Below are 23142 nucleotides of genomic sequence, written 5' to 3'. Positions count from 1 at the left end.
GCTTAGAAGTAGGCAGGGATTTATCACCAGAGCTGCGTGTGTGTCAGCAAGACCCCTAGACTGCGCAGATCCTGGGAACACCTAGTGAGAGTGTAAAAATTCCCCTCACCTCTGCAGACATCTGCCTCTCCCAAAGGGGCTTAGCGACCATGTTTCTGTCCTCTTGGGTTCCATGTTCCCCAGCAGAGCACAGGGACAGGTTCCGCTCACAGAATGTCCTTCGTGACAGACGCGCTCTCAATCCTCCATGCACCCTGATCTGGTCTGATTTTCCTTCCCCCCCGCATAGGATTCTCCCTTCCCAAACCTGAGCTCATCTCCCGCCTGGAACGAGGGGAAGAGCCGTGGGTCCCGGATCTCCAGGCCTGCGAGGAAAGAGAGAGCCTGAGAGAGGCCCGCACAGGTAAGGACTGACACTGAAATCATCTGGGGAATGAAGAAAAAGTTGAGAATCCTTAAAATGTGTTGTGAGTAAGCACCCTCAGTTCTTCCTCATGTCACCCAAGGCAGCACTGTAGTCAGCAGATATTGCTCACGGCTTTCCACCTGTCCTGTTAGCTGCAGGAGTTTCTTTCCTGTCTCTCCTTCCCTGTGAGTGTTTGTGTGGGATGTGGAGGCAAAATCCAATTGCTCAGTATTCGCAACTGTAGTGTGTCACGTTTTCCCTCGGTGCTATTCTTCTTTCTCCCCAGGACAATGACTCCTGTCTGAATTGTCTCTTTCCTGGCAGGTGATGAGCGAGTGAGTGAAAACAAGGAGGAGAATGATCATGAGGAAGTTCCCGGGGAAGTGGAACCACAGGGGACCTCTGTGCAAAGAGCTGAAGGGAATTTTTCCCAATGCTGGCAACAGGGAGAAGCCTGGGGAAATTGGCACAGGTCAGAGAGGCTGCAGGGAAACCACCCAAGGAAGAAAGTGGATGAATTTATTAAATGTGGGGGACGAGACAAGGATCCCATAACCCAGCAGACAATTTCCAAGGAAGACAAACGCTATGAATGCCTCAGTTATGGGGAAGGATTCATTCTGAGATCACATCAGACAATCCATATTGGAGAGAAACCACTTCAATGCTTGGACTGTGGGGAAAGCTTCAATAATCGCTCAGCCCTGAATAACCATGGGAGAAGCCACAGAAGAGAGAAACCCTCTCAATGCCTTGAGTGCGGGAAATGTTTCATTTGGAAGTCAGAACTAATTAGACATCAGCTAAGCCACACAGGAGAGAGACCCCATAAGTGCTTAGACTGTGGGAAAAGTTTCAACTGGAAATCAGTTCTTGTTAATCATCAGGCAATCCACACAGGAGAGAGACCCCATAAGTGCTTGGATTGTGGGAAAAGTTTCAGTCGGAGGTCAGTCCTTGTTAATCATCAGAGAATCCACACAGGGGAGAGACTCCACAAGTGCGTGGACTGTGGGATAAGTTTCACATGGAGGTCAGATCTTATTAATCATGAGAGAATCCACACAGGAGAGAGACTCCACAAGTGTTTAGACTGTGGAAAAAGTTTCACACGGAAGTCAGTCCTTGTAAAACATCAGGCAACCCACACAGGAGAGAAACCCCATAAGTGTTTAGACTGTGGGAAAAGTTTCACACGCATGTCAGACCTTGTTAGACATCAGTCAGTCCACACAGGAGAGAGATCCCACAAGTGCTTGGACCATGGGGAAATTTCACACAGAGATCACACCTCATTAAACATGAGAGAATCCACACAGGATCTAAACTTCTCTGACACAGGGACAGAAGGTGTTAAGGAAATTGCATGTAATTGACCTAGAGTCAACCTTTAGAGACATGTTAGAAACGTGTGTCCTCATTAGATAAACTAGAGCTTCAAAGGGTAAACGTGTATTGTTAAAGACATGGAAGAAGATGGTAACTGTAATAGTTGTTGTTTAGCAATATCTTGTTAGAGGTTAACAGTGGAAATAAACGGTTCCTGTCTAGGGCTGTATTCTGTGAATTCAGAGATCAAAAGGGAATATTAACATTTAGATAAAACTTGGTTATAATAATGTCACTGTTTGTCTCCTGAAAATTTGTCATAAACTGTCTATGAACTGCTTTATGGAGAATCACCTGATGTTAATCCATGTAATTAATTACCAGTGATCTTTAGAAAATAGAAGGTTACTTCAAAAGCCTATTGTTCAGCCAAGAACTGTGTGCTGTCGTGACGCTGCAAAGATGATCCTTTCTTCTGTGATCTGCCTAACCTCTATACGGGGGGGGGAGTGTGAATCGGAAGACGGAGATCTCCAGTCCCATCTGGACCGCCCTGACATTGAAATTGGACATTGGACTAGAACTTGATGAAATGATTCTGTAAAGGACTCTTTGCAATTCTAAAGCATCAGCTGTACAATGAAACTGAGCTAAGGACTCTATGCATGTCTCTGTGTATAATGATCTTTTCACCAGCACACAGATTTCGTGAGCTGTAGCTCACTAAATCTTATGCGCAAATAAATTGGTTAGTCTCTAAGGTGCCACAAATCCTCCTTTTCTTTCTTCTTTTAGTAAATCTTAGTTGAGTCAATAAGAATTGGCTGTAAGCGTGTATTAGGGTAAGAACTGAAGTATTCCTTAACTTGGTGGATAATGTATAGGATCCTTTGGGATTGGTGGAACTTTTTAATGTGATGAATAAGATTTTCAGCAGTCCCCACCATGTTGCAGTGGGCTGTCTGGGAGGGAGCCCGAGGCGGGGTTGCTTTAAGGGAGCTGTGCTTTGGCCTCTGTGTAGCAGTACGGTATTGTAGAAGTTGCTTTGTTGCTGGCTTGGTGAATCTAAGTACTGGAATAGCCACCAGTTTTGAGGATTGTTGGCCCCATTCTTTGCAGTTTGCCCTAACTGAGCGATCTCATTGTGGCCACCCGGGATCCAGGTCACAACTTCATAAATGCCTTGCCTGTGGGGAAAGTTTCATTCAGCCATCATGGCTCCCAACCCCCTGTGGATGGGGGGGATGCCCTGCATTTCCCCAGCCCACGGTGTCGGGGGGCGGGGGGAAATCCCCTGCTGCTCCGCAGCCACTTCGGGTGGTGGGGAAACACCCCCGCAGCTCACAAGCCACCACTGGGCACATGCCACCTGGCCTGGCTGCTCCCTCTTTACTCACCTGAGAGCTGAGGCAATCAGAGCTTGGACAGGAGACAGGTGTTTAGGACAGTCACCGTCTCCATGCTCTGGAATGGCTCTGAATGAAGCCAGGCAGGACTCTGGTGCAGTGTGTCTCCCTCAGGGCACATTCTCACCAGGGCAAGAGACCAAAGGAGTCTTTATAGTTCACTCCCATGGGACAAGAGTGTGGCCACTTGGTCTATGTTCCTGATAAAGGGGATCACCAAGTAGCCAGGCCAATGCTCTTCGTGTGCACAGCAGGATCTACCATGACACTATCCAGCCTTCGCCCTCCTGCTCATGAAGGATGTCCTGTCCTTTGCAGGAGAGAGAAGAGGAGCATGTGGGTTACACCTGGACTATAGAATACTTTAAAAATGTTCAAGAAGTGATCAAAGATCTGATGATTTATAGTGCTGGGGGGGAAGGTCTCCTGCACTGGTCTGTGGCTGTTCTGACTGCCAGTGTCAAAATTAAGGCTACCTGACTTCTGAATGAGATCATCCACACAGGGGTTTAAAGCTCTGGAATTCATGCTGATTAACTTAACACCTTTAAGATCAGACCACAAAGACAAACCCTGTAGAAGTAAAGGGAAGGGAATAAGAGAAATTGGTTAGGGGGGCTGGGGGAGGCCACTAGTTGCATATTAAAAAATATCTAGGTGCCTTGAACCTTGAAATTTCTGGCCATTAGTGAATATTTGGGAACCAAGTTCTATACACAAATGGGATATGAGAAAAAACACTAGGTGCTGGACAGAGAGAGAAAATAACAATTGGCGAAAGCAAAGAAAATTGAAGGAGTTTTCAGACCAGCCCATGTAATTAGTCAGCACTGAACTCAAATTACAACATTGCAACAGAAACAGGAACTGGTACAGTGTCACCCTGAGATGTGATCAGAACTATTAATATTTCCCATGATTATTTGCCATTAAAAATAGGAATTCGAGGGCACAGTGACATCCCTCCCCCAACGCTAATGAAGTTTAGGATTTAGAGCTTGGAATAATAAAAACGAGTATTTTTATAAGGAACGAGTCAAGGAGTGAAACTGCCCAGACTGGATTCCAAGGGGAGTCAAGCTCAGGGGAACAGGGGCTAGGACACATGGATGAAGCGCTGGGCGACTTTACGCAGACACAGAAACCCGGATTCTTTTAAACACTCAAAGCAGGTGTGACAGTGAGATCTCTGTGTGTGTGTGTGTGTGTGTATGGGGGGGGGCTCCTGTAAATATTTCACTCCATCAAGTCCCCTCTAGCATTTCAGTTACATCTTACACAGGGGGGAGAGCAGCCCTGTCCAGGCACCGTGATGCACTGGGCCTAAGGACACGGCCCTGGGAAAAGGGAGCTGAGATCCTGGGAAAGGGGGGAGGAGAAACCCCAGTCCCTATTTTTGCAACTCCTGCAGCTGGCTCAACCCATCTGGGGGCAAACTTTATTCCCTCTGCCACCCCTCAATCCTGAGTTTCCACCTCCGCCCAGCCTGGCAGGGCCTGTGCCCCTGCTCTCACCCCCCTCTGCTCCCCACGTGTCTCTGTCCTGGGCGCCCCGCACACGCCGGGAGCTGCGGCAGCTTTCCCGGGCCCGGGGCAGGGAATCGCAGCCGGCTCCGCGGGGAGCAGCCCGGGGCCAAACCCGCCCCCTGCAGCCCGGGGGTGACGGGGGGGGCGGGTCTCTCTTACCTTCCCTCCGAGCGGGGCCCCCGGGGCAGGGGCAGGGGCCCTGGCCGGGCTGGGGGCTCTGCCCTGGGAGAGGCTCCCGGGGAGCAGCGGGCAGGGCCCGGCTGGAGGTTCCCCTCTCCCGGCTGCAGCCCGGGCTCCGGGCTCCCAGCACCAGCCGCCGGGGCGCGGGGATCTCGCCGGGAGCCAGAGTCCCCGCAGCGGCTGCGAGTCACTTCCTGCGGCCGGGCCTGAGCCCCGCGCTCGCTCCCCCCAGAGCCGCCCCCCAGCCGCTCCTGGGTCCTAGCGATCAACCCACCAAAGGCTCAGCATCCCTGTGCCCGGCTCCTGTTACACTCACAGGCTCCGAGGTCACAAGGGCCCGTCTTGAGCATCTACCTCCGGAAACGCAAACAACCACCTCCTCGTTAGTATAGTGGTGAGTATCCCCGCCTGTCACGCGGGAGACCGGGGTTCGATTCCCCGACGGGGAGTGTAGTTCATTTTTGACGGAATAAGGAGCAATGGTCTCAAGGTGCAATGGGGACATCTGATATTTGGAAACACTGTTTCACTAGGAGGGTGGTGAAGCACTGGAATGGGTTACCTAGGGAGGTGGTGGAATCTCCAGCCTTAGAGGTTTTTAAGGTCCGGCTTGACAAAGCCCTGGCTGGGATGATTTAGTTGGGGTTGGTCCTGCTTTGAGCAGGGGATGGGACTAGATGACCTCCTGAGGGCTCTTCCAACCTTAATCTTCTATAAGGTGACCAGATGTCTTGATAAAATCAGGACTGTCCTGATATTTAGTTGTTCATCCTGCATCCTGTCCGATGTACGGTCGGGACACCATTTATACCGATATTTTGCTTCGGTGGCACTCTGGCTTTTTTTTTTTTTTTGCTTGGGGCGGCAAAAAACTTAGAGCAGGCCCTGGTGGCGGGGGGGTGGGGGGGAGCGGGGGGCGGTGAGCCTGTGGCTGCCCCCGCATGTGTCCTGATATTTTGTTCTTGTCGTCTGGTCACCCTAATCTTCTATGATTCCATCACCAAATTTTTCGTTGCCTCAGGCCTGGTCTACACTACAAGTGTATGTCAGATTTAGCAGCGTTAAATCTGAATTAACCCTGCACCCGTCCACACAACAAAACCATTTTTTCGACATAAAGGGCTCTTAAAACCGATTTCTGTACTCCTCCCCAACGAGGGGATTAGCACTGAAATCGACATCGCTGTTTCGAATTAGGGTTAGTGTGGATGCAATACGAAGGTATTGGCCTCTGGGAGCTATCCCACAGTGCACTATTGTGACCGCTCTGGACAGCACTCTGAACTCGGATGCACTGGCCAGGTGTACAGGAAAAGCCCCAGGAACTTTTGAAACTCATTTCCTGTTTGGCCAGGCGAGCTCATCAGCACAGGTGACCATGCAGTCCCAGAATCAAAAAACAGCTCCAGCATGGACCAAACAGGACGTACTCGATCTGATCGCTGTATGGGGAGAGGAATCCGTGCTATCAGAACTACGTTCCAAAAGACGAAATGCCAAAACATTTCAAAAAATCTCAGAGGCCATGAGGGACAGAGGCTACATCAGGGACGCAACACAGTGCCGCTTGAAACTTAAGGAGCTCAGACAAATGTACCAGAAAACCAAAGAATCAAACGGACGCTCTGGGACAGAGCCCCAGACATGCCGCTTCTACGCTGAGCTGCATGCCATTCTAGGGGGGGCCGCCACCACTACCCCACCCCTGTCCGTGGACTCCGAGGATGGGATACTCTCCTCCATGCCTGAGGATTTTGCAGATGGGGAAGATGAGGAGGAGGAGGACGAGCTTGGGGAGAGCACACAGCACACTGTTCTCCCCGACAGCCAGGATCTTTTTATCACCCTGACTGAAATACCCTCCCAACCCAACGAAGCCGGAGAAGGGACCTCTGGTGAGTGTACCTTTTTAAATATAATACATGTTATAAAAGCAAGCATTTTTTAATGATTAAGTAGCCCTGAGGACTTGGGATGCATTCGTGGCCAGTATTGCTCCTGGAAAAGTCTGTTAACGTGTCTGGGGTTGGAGTGGAAATCCTCCAGAGACGTCTCCATGAAGCTCTCCTGGGGGTACTGTAAAAGCCTTTGCAGAAGGTTTCTGGGGAGGGCAGCCTTATTCCATCCTCCATGGTAGGACACTTTACCACGCCATGCTAGTAGCAAGTAATCTGGTATCATTGCATGACAAAGCCTGGCAGCATATGGTCCTGGTGTTTGCTGGCATTCAAGCAACATCCATTCTTTATCTCTCTGTGTTATCCTCAGGAGAGTGATATCGTTCATGGTAACCTGGTTGAAATAGGGGAATTTGATTAAGGCGACATTCAGAGTGGCCATTCCGACTGAGCTGTTTGCCTCTGGCTGAAAAGAAATCCTCCCTGCGGTTAACCACGTGGTGGGAGGGGGGGCCATTGGCACTGAGCTGTTCGCATTTGGCTAGCAGGGATCTTCCCTGATACCAGCCAGGCGGTGGGGGTAGGGGAAAAGCGATCATCCCAGAGAATTGGATGGGGAGAGGGGGTTAGTTTGGTTTCTGCTGCTGCACGTTGACAGGAAAACCGCAGCAGTAAATGGCCAACTCAACGGGCTTTGCTTGGTATGGGAGAGGAGGGCGCTGCTGTTATGAAGGTTGCAGAAGCCGAAAAACTATGGCTTACCGTGGCCGCCTGCAAGCCGAATTCTGCTGCCCGGCGCGGCGTGTGTGATCTCTCACCCCAAAGCCGCAGGCACTCAATAGAAGATGCAAAATGCGACCTCGTACCAAAATCACACGTGCTCTGTAATGTGAATCGTTCAGTTCACCGTGGAAGAGTATAGCCATTGTTCTGTAAAATGTATCTTTTTAAATACTTCACTCCCTTTTTTTCCCTCCAGCAGCTGCCAATGTTTCAAGCCTCCCTCCTCCGTCCCAAAGGCTATCTCAGATAAGGCGGCGAAAAAAACGCACGCGCAATGAAATGTTCTCTGAGCTCATGCAGTCGTCCGGCACTGACAGAGCTGTGTGGAGGGACACAATAGCAGAGTACAGGATGGTGGCCAATGAACGTGAGGATAGGTGACGGCAGGAAGATCAGAGGAGGCATGAGGAAATGCTGGGGATACTGCGGGATCAAACGGACATGCTCCGATGTCTGGTGGAGGTTCAGGAACGGCAGCAGGATCACAGACTGCTGCTGCAGACCCTGCTTAATCTCCTCCCTCCTCCCCAAGTTCCATAGCCTCCTCACCCAGATGCCCAAGAATGCGTCGGGGGAGGCTCCGGGCACCCAACCATTCCACCCCAGTGGACAGCCCAAGCAACAGAAGGCTGGCATTCAACAAGTATTAAAGTGGCCTTTTCCTTCCCTCCTACCCTCCTCCCACACCCCACCGGGCTACCTTGCGAGTTATCTCCCTATTTTTATAATCAATTAATAAAGAATACATGTTTTTTAAATGATAGTGACTTTATTTCCTTTGCAAGCAAGCTATGATCGAAGGCGGGAGGGTGGGTGGCTTACAGGGAATTAGAGTCAACCAAGGGGCGGGTTTTCATCAAGGAGAAACAAACAGAAGTGTCACACAGTACCCTGGCCAGTCATGAAACTGGATTTCAAAGCTTCTCTGATGCGCACCACTTCCTGCTGTGCTCTTCTAACTGCCCTGGTATCTGGCTGCGTGTATTCAGCGGCCAGGTGATATGCATCAACCTCCCACCCCGCCATAAACATCTCCCCCTTACTCTCACAGATATTGTGGAGCACACAATAAGCAGCAATAACAATGGGAATATTGGTTTCACTGAGGTCTGAGCAAGTCAGTAAACTGCGCCAGCAACCCTTTAAAAGTCCAAATGCACACTCTACCACCTTTCTGCACTTGCTCAGCCTATAGTTGAACAGCTCCTGACTACTGTCCAGGATGCCTGTGTATGGCTTCATGAGCCATGGCATTAAGGGGTAGGCTGGGTCCCCAAGGATAACTATAGGGATTTCAGCATCCCCAATGGTTATTTTCTGGTCTGGAAGTAAATCCCTTCCTGCAGCCATTTAAACAGACCAGAGTTCCTGAAGACGCGAGCGTTATGAACCTTTCCCGGCCATCCTACATTGATGTTGGTGAAACGTCCCTTGTGATCCACCAGTGCTTGCAGCACCATTGAAAAGTACCTCTTGCGGTTTATGTACTGGCTGCCCTGGTGGTCCGGTCCCAAGATAGGGATATGCGTTCCGTCTATAGCCCCTCCACAGTTAGGGAATCCCATGCAGCAAAGCCATATAGTATGACCTGCACCTTTCCCAGAGTCACTACCTTTGATAGCAGCAGCTCAGTGATTGCATTGGCAACTTGCATCACAGCAACCCCCACAGTAGATTTGCTCACTCCAAATTGATTACCGACTGACCGGTAGCTGTCTGGCGTTGCAAGCTTCCACAGAATTATTGCCACTTGCTTCTCAACTGTGAGGGCTGCTCTCATCTTGGTATTCTTGCGCTTCAGGGCAGGGGAAAGCAAGTCACAAAGTTCCATGAAAGTGCCCTTATGCATGCGAAAGTTTCGGAGCCACTGGGAATCATCCCAGACCTGCAACACTATGCGGTCCCACCAGACTGTGCTTGTTTCCCGGGCCCAGAATCGGCGTTCCACGGCATGAGCCTGCCCCATTAACACCATGATCTCAAAATTGCGGGGAATGCGGTTTTAGAGAAAAGTGTGTTCATGTCCTCATCACCGTGCTGCCGTCGCCTGCTCACCTGGTTTTTCAGGTGCTGGCTCTGCATACACGGCACGATAATGCGCGAGGTGTTTACAATGGTCATAACTGCTGTGGTGAGCTGAAGGGGCTCCATGTTTGCTGTGCTATGGCGTCTGCTCCTGCTCGGGCAATCCAGGAAAAAATGATTGTTTGCCGTTGCTCTGGCGGAAGGAGTGGCGACTGACAACATGGCTTACAGGCCTGGCTTCCAGGGAATTAAAATCAACAAAGGGGGTGGCTTTGTGAGAAACAGAATGGCCCCCTCAAGGATAGAACTCAAAACTGGGTTTAGCAGGCCATTGATTTCACGGAGGGAGGGAGGAGAAAATTAATACAAACCAAATCTGGTCTATTTCTTGTTTTGATCCACTTCATCTATCTTTGTACATCTTGCTGGCAGCAGACTGTGCAGTACGACCGCTAGCCATCATCATCTCCTGGGTGCAGATTAAAAGACAGTGCACTGCCGGTAGGTGCTGCCTCGCCTCCCTCACCCCCTCTGCCTCTTCTCCCTTCCCCCCTGCATTCAGCCACCTCCTCGAAGGTCACCAGCATCTGAAACACGAGTCCCACACTGACTAAGTGCTTCCCCTGCCAGAATCCACTGGTCACAGGGGGGAAAAACAAAACATTGAAGCTCTGGGACGGCTGGAGAAGCAGAATCCCACCCCCACCCTGCTCAGAGCAGCCAGGAGGTTTCAGGGGATGGGAGAAGGTGAGAACTCCTTGTGCCCCCCAGCACATGGAGCAGGGCAGCGTCTTCTCATTTCCCACATGCCTGCCAGCCACAGGCTGCCACGGGTAGCAGAGCTCTGAGCCGGGGACGGGGACAGGAATCCCAACAGCTTCCCTTCATATTTCATATTTCACAGCAGTCTCTGCCCAGTGGGGTCAGGCTCCAGCACTGGGAGTCTGGTCAGTTTTCCCAGCCCTGCCCAGAAGGATTGGGTCCTGTTTTAGAAATTGGGGAATGTTTATAACACCCTTCTCCCTGCCTCTCCCTCACGTCATCCAGCTGCTCCCTGAAAATCCCCTACCTGAGCTGGCTCCATCACAGCCATTTCCCTTCCCTGTCCCCTGGAAGACGGGATGATCTGGAGTGAAATCTAGATGTGTTTCTTCAGCCTGTCACGGTGAGAGGGGCGATGCGGGAGGTTACAGAAGGGGCTTGAGTCCAAGTCACACCCTGATTCCCCCCAGGCTCTCTCCCTGCAGATAGACGCTCTGGGCTCTGCCATGCTGGGAACAAACCCAGTTAGTTTATTACCACACAGGCCAGGCCCCTCCCAGCAGAACTAAACTCTCCAGAGACCCTTTTAAACCTCCCTGTATCAGCATCTCTGAGTGAAATGCTGGAAAAAGAGCAAAATCAAAGGAGTCACTTCAGGGTACTGCCCCACAGTGTACTGTGACCCCCTCTAGCTCTCCCTCTTCTCCCTAAGTAGTGCAGTCCTCAGCAGAGCGAGCAACCGGCTTTTCCTCTCTCAGCTCCTGCCCTTGTTCCCAGGAGAGTCAGTCTGCTCAGGTGGATGCAGGGAATAGATCTGGGCAGAGCTGGGAACCTCCTCCCCACTTGTTGCTCCTGCTGCCCCTTACAGTCTCTCCACTGTCCCTTTTTATCTTCTTCCCTCTCCCTGGGAGAATGGGTGACTGCCCCATTGACATGGACCTTTGTCTCATTAAGCAGATCAGTCACTGACACTGGTAATAGGGGTTTGAACCTGGCTGTGTCACTGAGGGCAGCAGCTCTGGGACTCACAGACACACGGGGAACCCTCTCCCCTTGTAGGCCAAACTCACCAGCGGTCCCTGAAAGTGGCCCTTTGTGCAGAGTCATTTCCCTGCCCGGCTCCAGCCCTTTCCCCAGGTCTCTCCATCCCCTGCAGGCTCAGGCTCAGGTACTCTAGGGGCTGGCTCCAGCCACTGGTTCCAGCCCCTGGGCTGGTCTCAGAGGGGTATGAGGAAGCAGGAATGTTCTTAATGTTTTTTTTCTGAATATTGTGTGTGCCTCCCTTTTCCCATGTGTTACTCAAGTATCGGGGGTGGGATACAGATGTGTGATGATTGTGGACATCCCTAGAGGGCAGGTGTGACATGCAGACTGGCTGCCTGGGCACAGAGAATGGCTGACACTCTGTATCCTGGCAAGTGATGGCTGGAGTCCGTCTTCTGCAAGGAGCCAGCCGAAGGTGTTGGAGAACAAAGAGAGAGGGGGAGGCCAGGTGACCTGTTTTCCTAGGAAGGAGAGAAAGCACGGCGGAGGAGCAGCTGGGCATCACTCAGGATGAGGGGCTGGAAGCGCATCAGTCTTCTGATTTGGGACTCAGCGGGGAGAGCCCAGGGCTCTGGACTCTGGATTCCCTTCGAGCCAGACTTTGCTGAATGCTCCTGATTTCTGTGCTAACAAGCTCTGTTCTACGCTGTGTTCCCAACGACTAACAAACCCTTCTGTTTTCCAAGCCCGCTGAGAGTCATGGCTGACTGTGGAGGTGGGGTGCATGGCCCCTGTGAGGGGTGAGTCAGGCTTCCCCAGGTGTCTCGCCCAGGTGGACTCCCTGCGAGGAGCTCGCGGTGTGAACAAGGGTTCTGAAAATGCCAGTGTTAGACCCAGGAAGCTTCTTGCCCTGGTGAGAGTGTGCTCCGAGGGGTGACACACTGCACCAGAGTCCTGCCTGGCTTCATTCAGAGCTGACCCAGGGTACAGAGGCTGTGACTGTGTGACACAGGGCTGTCGTAAACACCTACCTCCCCTCCAAGCTCTGGTTGCCTCAGCTCTCAGATGAGTAAAGAAGGAGCAGCCGAGCCCAGTGGCTGGCCTGCAACGAAAACATCTGAATTAGCTTTGGAAACAAATACAGAGCATGTCTGGTAACTGCCCCTCCCTACTTCTGGATGCTTTGGAGCAAGATCAGCCCCGCGCTCTGCACCTGTGCTGAGACACAACATGACAATGTGTGAAGTGAGTTTAATATGTGTTTGTTACACCTGCCAGACTGTGCCTCACACCTTTGTGGGCATGGCAGTCAGAGTCGCCGACATGACCATCCCCTTGTACGACAGGGTAACAGACAATGCTGTCTGTCCAAGTTACATTTTTGTGGCAATGCCTAATTCGGAAGAGATACAGTTTAGCTACCCTGTGGTTAGCGAGCAGGGAGATGCTGAGCTCAGAGAGTCTTTACAGTTTAAAGCACCAAAACTGTGGATCAATCGGCTCATTCTCCTGGGACAAGAGTGCCCCCACCCCTTGGTCTGTGTTGCTTATAAAGGGGATCCCTGCACAGCACGGCACAGCAGAGTCTGCCATGACACTATCCGGCCTTCATTCTCCTGCTCATGAAGGATGTCCTGTCCTTTGTAGGAGAGACAGAGCGGAGGAGTGAGATCACCTTAAAATTCAACCTCAAGCCCTTTCATGAAATTTTGTCAGGCCAAAGCTGTGAAATATCATCATGCCGTTTCTACACAAGGCAACACTCAGGGAAAGTGAGATGAGCACCCCGCGGCTTCGCGCCTTCTCTTTGGACTTGAAATATCGAATGTGGGTTGCACCTGGACTATCCAAGCTTTAAACATGTTCAAGAAGAGATCAAAGGTCTGACGATTTACAGTGTTGGGGGGAAGGTCTCCTGCACTTGTCTGTGGTTGCCCTGACCGCCACTGTCGAAATTAAGGCCACCTTACTTCTGAATAAGAGCGTCCACAGAGGGGTTTGGAGCCCTGGGATTTATTTGCATTAACTTTGCACTGTTAGCATTAGACCATAGAGACAAGCCATGAGGAAGGAAAGGAAAGGGAACATGGGAGGTGGTGGGAGAGTGCTAACTTTTTAGGTTTGGGTGCTAACTCTTTAGTTTTAAATGTTTTCATTTCTTTTCCATGACGCCCCCACAAACAGGGGCAGACATTCAGAGGCAGCACTTGGCAAAGGAACAGGAGTAGTAGCCACCCAATCCGGATCAGAGTTTTCAGGCCATGAACAATAATGGGTCATTTACCATCGGAATCAGCGGTAGAGTCTGCGTCCATAAGAAAATGGGCGTATTTACCATGGGGCAATTAACCTGCATTACTAGCCCACTGCGAAAACATAAAGGAAAGGGTGAGGTCAGCACGGTGTCCCCAGAGCTGACCAATGCAAAGGAGAAACAGAGCAATTCCTTTTAAAAATGATTTGACTTTGGCCATACAAATCGGTACACGTGCCAGAAGGAAGAACATCCCTGAAATGGATCAAAACAAAGAATGTAGCATCCATAAAAGGCTGAGAACTTAAATAGGCCATTAGAAATACAAACAATGTGGTAGAAAAATCCGCATCGATAATGCAATAAATGAAGTCAGAGAAAAGTCAAGTGGGCACTTCCGAGTGTGCAGGATGGGGGGTTACTTACGGAAATAAGGTTTTAAAATCAATTTTCAATTGCAAGTGGGGGAGGGGAATCACATGTTCCTGGAAGTGTAAAATGGCATCAAATGATACAGGATTATACAACCATCCTAGATATAGGGACTTTGGAAGGGGTAGCAGTAAAACTATGAAGCTAGTACACTCCAAAGGCTCAGACACAAAAAGAAAAGACAAAAACAAAACGTATTCATTTCTTTATTTAAATTCTAGACTGTTGGGTGCATAACTCACGGAGTTTGAATTCGTGGGGTTGTCAATCTGTCTTGGGGTTGCATATCTATGCTTAGTAAAAAAAATACCACTTTTGAGAAGCCCTGTATAGGAGACACTCTAAGGCCCTTAGGGACAGATTTTCAAAAGGATTTAGGCCACTAGTGGCATATTACAAAGTATCTGGGTGCCTTGAAACTTTTGGCCTTTAGTGAATATTTGGGAATCAAGTTCTGTAGACAAATGGGACATGGGATAAAGCACTAGGGTGCTGGACAGAGAGACAAAGTAATTGGCTAAAGCAAGACCCACTGGTGGATCAAAGGAAATTGAAGGAGGTTTGAGACAGCACTGAACTCAAATTACAACATTTCAATAGAAACAGGAACTGTTACACTAGACACATGGGGAGATGTGGTAGCTGATAGGGATGTAAAAGCTTAACAGGGGTCTAGAGTGAAGGTGGGGCCTGGCCCAAGTGTCCTTCTCCTCATCTCCATGGAAGGGGGATCCCGCCTGGGAGGGGAATGGAGAGGGGGGAACTTCAGCCAGGCAGAGGGAGCGTCCATAGGAGTTTCTCTCTCTCCCTTCCCCCACCTCTGGCCCACCAGCTCAGCAGCAAGGGCTGCAACAGGGAGGAGGGGCTGATGGGGGCTTCTCCTCCTCTGCCTGGGGTTTGCTTACACCAGGCAGAGCCAGAGGGTCACTGACCAGCTGATGCTCGGCTGCTGCTGGATCCTCACCCCAGCAAGAGCCAAAAGCCCCTGATGTGTGTGGGAATTAGGAAATGGGTTTGTTTCTGTGGCTTAGTCAGGACCCTGAGAGAATTTCCCTGCTGTGTGGGGGAGTCTCTGATGTCCCACATGGCGTTAGCTCCACTTGGAGCATTTTCCACACTGAGAACATCTCAGAGGTTTCTTCCCTGTGCAGATTTGCAGATGCCTGATACTCCGGGAGCACCAAATGAAGATTCCCCCACATTCAAGGTCTCTCTGTTGTGTCAGTCACTGATATGTGAAGTCAAATTGAATCTTTTCCAGCAGTCAGGCTATTTCTGGGGTCTCTCACCCTTGTGGATTTTCTGATGTTTGGTGAGCTCCGAGCTCTTACTGAAGCTTTTCCCACACTCAAGGCATTTATAAGGTCTCTCCCTCATGTGGATTCTCCCATGTCGAGTAAGGTGTGAGCGCCGACTGAAAGTTTTCCCACAGTCCAAGCATTTATGGGGTTTCTCTCCCGTGTGGGTTTTCTGATGTGTATTAAAGGTTGTTTTGTGGTGGAAACTTTTCCCACACTCAAGGCATTTATAGGGTCTTTCTCCTGTGTGTATTCTCCCATGTTTAGTAAGAGATGAACTTGCCATAAAACTTTTCCCGCACTCAAGGCATTTATAGGGTCTTTCTCCAGTGTGGATTCTCCCATGTATAGTAAGGGATGAATTTAGCAGAAAACTTTTCCCACACTCAAGGCATTTATAGGGTCTTTCTCCAGTGTGGATTCTCCCATGCACAGTGAGCGATGAATTTTGTACAAAACTTTTCCCACACTCAAGGCATTTATATGGTCTCTCTCCTGTGTGGATTCTGCTATGTTCAAGAAGGTATGAGCTCTGACCAAAACTTTTCCCACAATCCAAACATTTATATGGTCTTTCTCTTGTGTGGATTTTCCTATGATTAATAAGTCTTGAGCGCTGACTGAAAGTTTTCCCACAGTCCAAGCATTTATGGGCTTTCTCTCCTGTGTGGGTTTTCTGATGTGTAGTAAGATTTGATCTCTGAATGAAACTTTTCCCACACTCAAGGCATTTATAGGGTTTTTCTCCAGTGTGGATTCTCCTATGTATAGTAAGGGATGTGTTTTGTACAAAACTTTTTCCACACTCAAGGCATTTATAAGGTCTTTCTCCTGTGTGGATTCTCCCATGTTTAGTAAAGGATGAACTTGTCATAAAACTTTTCCCACACTTAAGACATTTAAAGGGTCTTTCTCCAGTGTGGATTCTCCCATGTATAGTAAGGGATGAACTTGCCATAAAACTTTTCCCACACTCAAGGCATTTATACGGTCTCTCTCCTGTGTGGATTCTGCTATGTTCAATAAGTCTTGAGCACTGACTGAAAGTTTTCCCACAGTCCAAGCATTTATGGGCTTTCTCTCCCTTGTGGGTTTTCTGATGTGTATTAAAGGTTGATTTGTGGTGGAAGCTTTTCCCACACTCAAGGCATTTATAGGGTCTTTCTCCCATGTGGATTTGCCCATGATTATTGAGGAATGAACTTTTTCTAAAACATTTTCCACACTCAAGACATCTATAGGGTCTCTCTCCTGTGTGCATTCTCTGGTGTATAATACGACAGGACTTCTTATTGAAGCTTTTCCTACAGTCTAAGCATTTATAGGACTTCTCTCCTGTCTGGGTTCTCCAAAGTGTAAGAAGGGTTGCAGTGAAACGGAATCTTTTCCCACAGTCAAGGCATTTGTAGAGTTTCTCTTCATTGTGACTTGTCTGCTGGACTGTGGCTTCCTTGGCATCCTTGCATCCTCCGCCACATTGAGTGGATTCATCCAGTTTCTTCCCGGGATAGTTTCCCAGCTGCATCTCTGATCTGTGTTGATCTCCACAGGCATTGCCCTGTTCCCAGCCCTGGGAAAAATTCCCTTCAGCTCTTCTAAAAAATGTCTCCTGCAGTTCCACTTTCTCAGGACCTTCCTGCTGCTGATTCTCCTCCTTGTTCTCACTCACTGTCCTGTCACCTGCTGGGAGAGAGAGAACCCAGACAGGAGTCACTGCCTGTGCCCGGGGAGAAAGGACAGAAAGGGGAATATCAAACAGGGAAAACACAACACAGTGACTGTTGGGGAGATGGAGACACTGGATTCTGCCTCCACATCCCACCCAAACACTCCCAGGGAAGTCAAGTCAGGGAGGAAATTCCCAACAGCTAACAGGATGGGTGGGAAGCTGTGACTGATCTGTGCCTTTACGACACCTGCTGACTGCGGCCCTGACCTGGGTGAGAAGGGGCAGAACTGAGGGCTCTCGCTCATGGCACATTTTGGGAGTCCCAGCTTTTTCCTTCACTCACCTGATGGTTTCTCTGCCAGTTTTCCTGACGCCTCACCTGTGCGGGTGCCTCTCGGGTTCTCCCTTTCCTTGGAGTCCTGGAGATCTGGGACCCACGGCTCTTCCCCTCGTTCCAGCCGGGCGATCAGGTCAGGTTTGGGAATGGGGACTCCTGCACAGGTGGTGAAATCAGGAAAGGTCAGGGTGAATGGAGCATTGATAGTTTGTCACAAGAAACATTCCTGGAGTTTAACCTGACCCTACATGGGATTGTGGTAACTCAGACCCCTTGGGAACAGCAGACATCTAGGGGCGGGTGTGTGTTGTTACATCCTCAGGATAGTTGTGCTCTGCGGGACTTGCTGAGACACACACATCTCATGTGTTTAACTCCTGCCTATTTCCAAGCCTGCAGAACTTAGAGCCCTCCGCACAGCTGGAGCTAGTCCCAGGAAAGAAGGTGAACGGTGTGTGAAGGAGAAATAACACAGGCAGGACAATACCTTGCTTCTGGTTCCTTGAAAGCTGGAGAGATGGGGATGAGTTAACATGTCTATTATGTTTCTGACTCTCCTGTTCCCTTGAAGAGGGTATGGAGATCAAAGTGTCTCCCATAGAGGAACTGTGGACAATGTGACCCTGGCCCCCTAAACCAACTGGCCAGGGAAGAACCTGATCGGATTCAGACACTCAGGCCCCACGGCTTCTAATAACCGAGGGGACGGGACTCCCTTACCCAGCGAGGTCACCGTCTCGTAGTTCTCCTGCATGATGTCCCTGTAGAGGGCTCTCTGAGTGGGGTCCAGCAGAGCCCCCTGCCCCTGGGTGAAATACACAGCCACCTCCTCGAAGGTCACCGGCATCTGAAACACCAAGAGTCCCCCACTCAGCACCTGCTGCCTCAGCCACAATCCCACTAGTCACAGGGGAGGAGGCCCATAAAAGCTGAATTCTCCCTGCACCCTGCTCAAGAGGCTTCAGGGGGTGAGAGAAAGTGAGAGCTCCTTGTCGTCACCCCCAGCACACAGAGAAGGGGAGGGTCTTCCCATTTCCCACTCGCCTGCCAGCCACAGGCTGAGATGGGAAGCAGAGCTCTGAGCCGGGGACAGGAATCCCAACAGCTTCCCTTTGTATTTCACAGCAGCCTCTGCCCAGTGGGGTCAGGTACCAGCAGTGGGAGTCTGGTCTGTTTTCCGAGCCCCACCCTGAAAATCCCCTACCTGAGCTAGCTCCATCACAGACATTTCCCTTTCCTGTCCCTTGGAAGATGGGACGATCTGGAGTGAAACGTGGACGTGATTCCTCAGCCTGTCGGGGCAATAGGGGCGATGGGGGAGGTTACAGAAGGGGCTTGAGTCCATGTCACACCCCGATTCCCACCAGGCTCTCTCCCTGCAGACAGACGCTCTGGGCTCTGCTATGCTGGGAAAACCCTCAGTCACTTTATCACAACACAAACCCGGACCCTCACCCCAGCACTGAACCCCTGAGACACTTTTAACCCTCCTACCTCCCCCCCACCCCCCAGGGACAGAGTCTGTAAGACAAATGCTAGAAAAGAGCAGAATCAAAGGAGCCACTTTCGGGGATCCCCCCTGACATTGACCCTGAGGGCAGCATGTCCCCCCAGCAGTGCAGGGACTTGGCCAGGGCAGGAATTGACTTCTCCTCCCTCAGCTCCTCCCCTTGTGCCCAGGAGAGTCAGTCTGCCCCGGGGGGATGCAGGGAAGGGATCCAGGCAGGGCTGGGAGCTGGGAACCTCCCTCCCCACTTCCTGCTCCTGCTGCCCCTTTCAGTCTCCCCTCTGCCCTTTCTGTCTCCTTCCCTCCCCCCTCTGCCTGGGAGAACTGGGGACTGTCCCGTTCCCATGGGCGTTTGCTCTCCAGGGTGAGCCGGGCTGGGTCACTGAGGGCAGCAGCTTGGGGACCCCGCAGACCCATGGGGAGCCCCTCCCCCTCCGGTACAAACTCACCAGCAGGTCCCTGAAAGGGGCCCTTTGTGCAGAGTCACTGTCCTGCCGGGCCCCAGCCCTGTCCCCCCGGGACTCCCCATCCCCTGCAGGCTGCGGCTCAGGGGCTGGTGTGGGCAGAGCCTGCGGCTGCCATGGGGGCTGGTTCCAGGCTCAGTGAAAGTCCCCACCCGGGCTGAGCCTGGGGGGCTGGGGGGTGGGGGTTAATGAAGATCTGTCCCTGGCCCAGCCCCACCGGGGGAGCAGCAGTTTCATACTCTGGGCTCTCAGGTAGGCAGCAGTGTCTGAGCCAGGGAGCTCAATTCAAGGGCTCTGACATCAGGAGCAGAGACAGGTACCAACCTCCTCCTCTCCCTCAGCCAGACCCGGAGCCCTCTGGTGGCAGCAGCTCATGCCTGAGCCTCCCTGTCCTGCCCCTGCAGCCCCCAGGGACAGGCAGGCGGAGGCGGATCCCACTGGCCCAGGTGCGCTCAGTCCCTGCCAGAGCCAGCAGTGACTCCGGTCTGACTCCGGTGTGGCTGAGATCGGAATCCTGCCCGGAAATCAGACCAGGGCCCTGGGCAGCCCCCAACACTCAGGAGACACAGACCCCACCAGCACGTGTGTGTCTGACAATAATACACGGGAAACAGGGAGTGTGTGTGTGTGTGTGTGGGGGGGGAATCTGGATATTTGCTTTGTAGCTTCTGACCCCGTCTGGCTGCTGGGTGGGGCAGCCCCTCCCCCTCACCTGTCCAATGGGGTGGGGGAGTTACCTTGTCTCTCTCCCCATTTCTTCTCCCCGACCCCTACCCTCTATCCCTCTGGTCCCCAGCCAGTCTGGCTGTCCCCAGCCTCCCCTTTCCACATCCCCCCATTTCCCCCGCAGTGACCCCCCCCCACTCAGAGTTTCCCTCTATTGCAGCCCTGTTCCACCCGCCCCATAAGTCTCCCCGATTCCCCTACATCGCCCCATCCCCCCTTCAGCCACCCCCTTCCTGGCCGCCGCATCCCCCTCCTGCCCCCGGCCTCACGCATCCCTGTTCTCCCCTCAGTCCCCCTTTGGCCACTCCCCGCCCCTCTTCAGCCCCCTTCCGGCTGCCCCCACGGGTTGCTGTCCCAGCCCCAGCAGGGCCCGACCGGGCTCCCCCCGCCCCGCACACGCCGGGAGCTGCGGCAGCTTTCCCGGGCCCGGGGCAGGGAATCGCAGCCGGCTCCGCGGGGAGCAGCCCGGGGCCAAACCCGCCCCCTGCAGCCCGGGGGGGGCGGGTCTCTCTTACCTTCCCCCCGAGCGGGGGCCCCCGGGGCAGGGGCGGGGCCGGGAAGGGGCCCTGGCCGGGCTGGGGGCTCTGCCCTGGGAGAGGCTCCCGGGGAGCAGCGGGCAGGGCCCGGCTGGAGGTTCCCCTCTCCCGGCTGCAGCCCGGGCTCCGGGCTCCCAGCACCAGCCGCCGGGGCTCGGGGATCTCGCCGGGAGCCTGGGAGCCAGAGTCCCCGCAGCGGCTGCGAGTCACTTCCTGGGCCGGGCTGAGCCCCGCGATCGCTCCCCACAGAGCCGCCCCCCAGCCGCTCCCGGGTCCTAGCGATCAACTCACCAAAAGGATCAGCAGCCCTGTGCCCGGCTCCTGTTACACTCACAGGCTCCGAGGTCACAAGGGACCATCATGAGCATCTTGCCCAGGGGTTCTCACCACCAAATTTGGTGGCCTCAGAGTGTGGCCAGCAACTCTCGCTGGTGCCCGCTCTGACACTTGCCCCTATAATCCCAATTAACTTTACTAGAAACCAATCAATATGCACAGAGGTAAGAGGAGGGAACACTCCCCCTAGTGTGGGGAACTTTTCTGGCTTCTACCGAGCCCCAGAGGAACTGGCAAGCAAAAGGATCTCAGTCCTTTACCCAGAGGCCTGCATGACCTCGAGGACCCCTGTCCCCCCCGCCCGCTTCCACTCTGGACCCGTAACCCAAGGCTGGGCCCAGGGCTCCTGAGGTGCTCGACCCCCAATCTTGTGATCACTCAGGACAGGTGTCCCCATTGTGGGGTGTTCTCTCCACTCTGGATGCTTCCTTGATCATTGCACAGAGTTAAGAACAAATACAATGTATTAAACAGCAAGTAATAAAAAGAATAAGAAGAAAAGTGGGAAAGATGAAAGGAAAACATGTCACCCCGCTCTGTGGGGGGGAACCCCAAACAACCCTCTCTGGACTGCCAGGGCAGTTCACAGTCTGTCCCTCCCACCTCCCAGGCCTCCTGCCCAGGCCCGGGCTGTGCTGCCGGGGTGCTCCGGGTCGGACACTTACTCCAGTGGTGGCTACACGCCCTCAGGCTCTAGGTCAGGGGCGGGCAAACTTTTTGGTCTGAGGGCCACATCAGGTTTCCAAAATTGTATGGAGGGCCGGTTAGGGGAGGCTGTGCCTCCTCAAACAGCCAGGCGTGACCCAGCCCAGCCCCCTATACAACCCCCCTTGTTTCCTGCCCCCTGATGGTCCCCCCGGGACCCTTGCCCCATCCAACCCCCCCTCTCCTTCCTGACTGCCCACCTGGGACCCCTGCCCCCATTCAATGCCCCTGCTCACCGCCCTCTGACTGCCCTAACCCCTTTCCACACCCCTGCCCCCTGACCACCACCCCAAACTCCTCTACCCTCTATCCAACCCCCCACACCGCTCCCTGCCCCCTTACCGCACTGCCTGGAGCACCAGGAGAGGTAGCCAGAGCACCAGGACAGGTAGCCGTGCTGCCCAGGCTGAGCCAGCCATGCCACCGCGCAGCACAGAGCACCCGGTCAGGCCACGGCTCTGCAGCTGTGCAGTGAGCTGAGGCTGTGGAGGAGGGGTAACAGTGGGGGAGGGGCAGGGGCGAGCCTCCCAGGCCAGGAGCTCAGGGGCCAGGCAGGAGGGTCCCATGGGCCAGATGTGGCCCGCAGGCCGTAGTTTGCCCACTCCTCACTAGGTGGCAGGACCCTTCTTCCTAGCGTCAGCCTCTTCCTGTCAGGGTTATGATCCCCCACCCAGTCTGGCCTGCAAGGCCTCTTGGCTGAGGGCCTCTCCTTGCCTTGGGCCCTTTGCCCAGGGTCCCCTTCACTCACTGCTCCCGGCTCCCGGCTGCTCCAGTTTCCCTCTGCCTCCAGCCAAGTCCAACCCTCCTCTCTCCTTAGCCCCTCCTGGTCTGCTCTGGCCCAGCCAGCTCCAGCTGACACAGAGGAGGGACCCCCGGCTGCTGACTCCCCCATTGGCCTGCCTGCCCTGTCAATCAGGCTGACCTAGAGCATTGACTCCTCCCTCTCGTCAGTCTCAGGATCTTCATTTCTCCTTGGCCCTTCCCTTTTCTTTTGGTATTAGGAGACGGCCAACTGATTAAGACGGCCAACTAATGGCCAGCCCATTAAGTTTCAGTAAGGGGCCAACAATCCCCTTACTCCTATAAACATGAAAATCAAAATTTATTTATTGCAGGCTAGTAAATCTGCTGCTGTGAAAAATGGTATTTCTATATTTATTAATATTTTTCACAACCTCCCAGCTAGCGACTTGGGTTGCCAACTTGATAATATCTGCACATCCACCAATGTGATATATGCCATCATGTTCCAGCAATGCCCCTCTGCCATGTACATTGGTCAAACTGGACAATCTCTACGTAAAAGAATAAATGGACACAAATCAGATGTCAAGAATTATAACATTCATAAACCAGTCGGAGAACACTTCAATCTCTCTGGTCACGCAATCACAGACATGAAGGTCGCTATCTTACAACAAAAAAACTTAAAATCCAGACTCCAGCGAGAAACTGCTGAATTGGAATTCATTTGCAAATTGGATACTATTAATTTAGGCTTAAATAGAGACTGGGAGTGGCTAAGTCATTATGCTAGGTAGCCTATTTCCCCTTGTTTTTTTCTACCCCTCCCCCCCCC

General features: G+C 52.4%; 3 protein-coding genes and 1 non-coding gene across 13 annotated transcripts in view; 2 read left to right on the top strand and 2 right to left on the bottom strand.

Annotated features, from left to right (window-relative positions):
- Nucleotides 1–2495, top strand: part of LOC144274658 (uncharacterized) — a 168155-nt gene extending 165660 nt beyond the window's left edge. For all 6 annotated transcript variants that reach the window (XM_077833659.1, XM_077833654.1, XM_077833656.1 and 3 more), the window contains 2 exons: nt 290–403; nt 731–2495. In XM_077833659.1, coding sequence (XP_077689785.1) covers nt 290–403; nt 731–1782 — 1166 coding nt within the window. In that variant the 3' untranslated portion in view covers nt 1783–2495. The remainder of the gene's footprint in view (nt 1–289; nt 404–730) is intronic.
- LOC144274657 (uncharacterized) overlaps nt 1–4844 on the bottom strand; it is a 138438-nt gene extending 133594 nt beyond the window's left edge. Inside the window, 1 exon segment of the mRNA XM_077833653.1 lies at nt 4827–4844. The gene's annotated coding sequence lies outside the window, so the exon portion shown is untranslated.
- Nucleotides 4845–5224: 380 nt separating this feature from the next.
- On the top strand, nt 5225–5296 carry TRNAD-GUC (transfer RNA aspartic acid (anticodon GUC)). Its single transcript has one exon. It is a non-coding gene; the product is annotated as a tRNA-Asp (tRNA).
- Nucleotides 5297–14175: 8879 nt separating this feature from the next.
- LOC144274655 (uncharacterized) lies at nt 14176–20541 on the bottom strand. Of its 5 annotated transcripts, XM_077833649.1 has the most exons (5): nt 20502–20541; nt 18494–18581; nt 18010–18136; nt 17296–17445; nt 14176–16966 (listed from the first exon to the last, which is right to left on the bottom strand). In XM_077833649.1, exons 2-5 carry the CDS (start codon nt 18515–18517, stop codon nt 15255–15257), a joined length of 2013 nt encoding a protein of 670 aa, XP_077689775.1. In that variant the 5' UTR covers nt 18518–18581; nt 20502–20541; the 3' UTR covers nt 14176–15254. The 5 variants fall into 5 exon arrangements, with proteins under 5 accessions (XP_077689775.1, XP_077689772.1, XP_077689774.1 ...); XM_077833646.1 differs by lacking the exon at nt 20502–20541 and having other exon boundaries at nt 18494–18719; XM_077833648.1 differs by lacking the exon at nt 20502–20541 and having other exon boundaries at nt 17332–17445; nt 18494–18718.
- Nucleotides 20542–23142: the final 2601 nt, after the last annotated feature.

This window comes from Eretmochelys imbricata, chromosome 14 (genome assembly GCF_965152235.1).
Source record: "Eretmochelys imbricata isolate rEreImb1 chromosome 14, rEreImb1.hap1, whole genome shotgun sequence".
Classification (NCBI taxonomy): domain Eukaryota; kingdom Metazoa; phylum Chordata; order Testudines; family Cheloniidae; genus Eretmochelys; species Eretmochelys imbricata.
This window is presented reverse-complemented; position numbering and strand designations above follow the sequence as displayed.

Excerpts from the sequence above, each read along its gene's own strand:
- LOC144274655 (XM_077833646.1), bottom strand. The coding sequence starts at position 18,634 with ATGGACTCAAGCCCCTTCTGTAACCTCCCCCATCGCCCCTATTGCCCC. Across the intron at positions 17,446-18,009 it reads CGAGACGGTGACCTCGCTGG|GAGTCCCCATTCCCAAACCT; the intron begins GTAAGGGAGTCC and ends CCACCTGTGCAG. Across the intron at positions 16,967-17,295 it reads ACTGGCAGAGAAACCATCAG|CAGGTGACAGGACAGTGAGT; the intron begins GTGAGTGAAGGA and ends TCTCTCTCCCAG.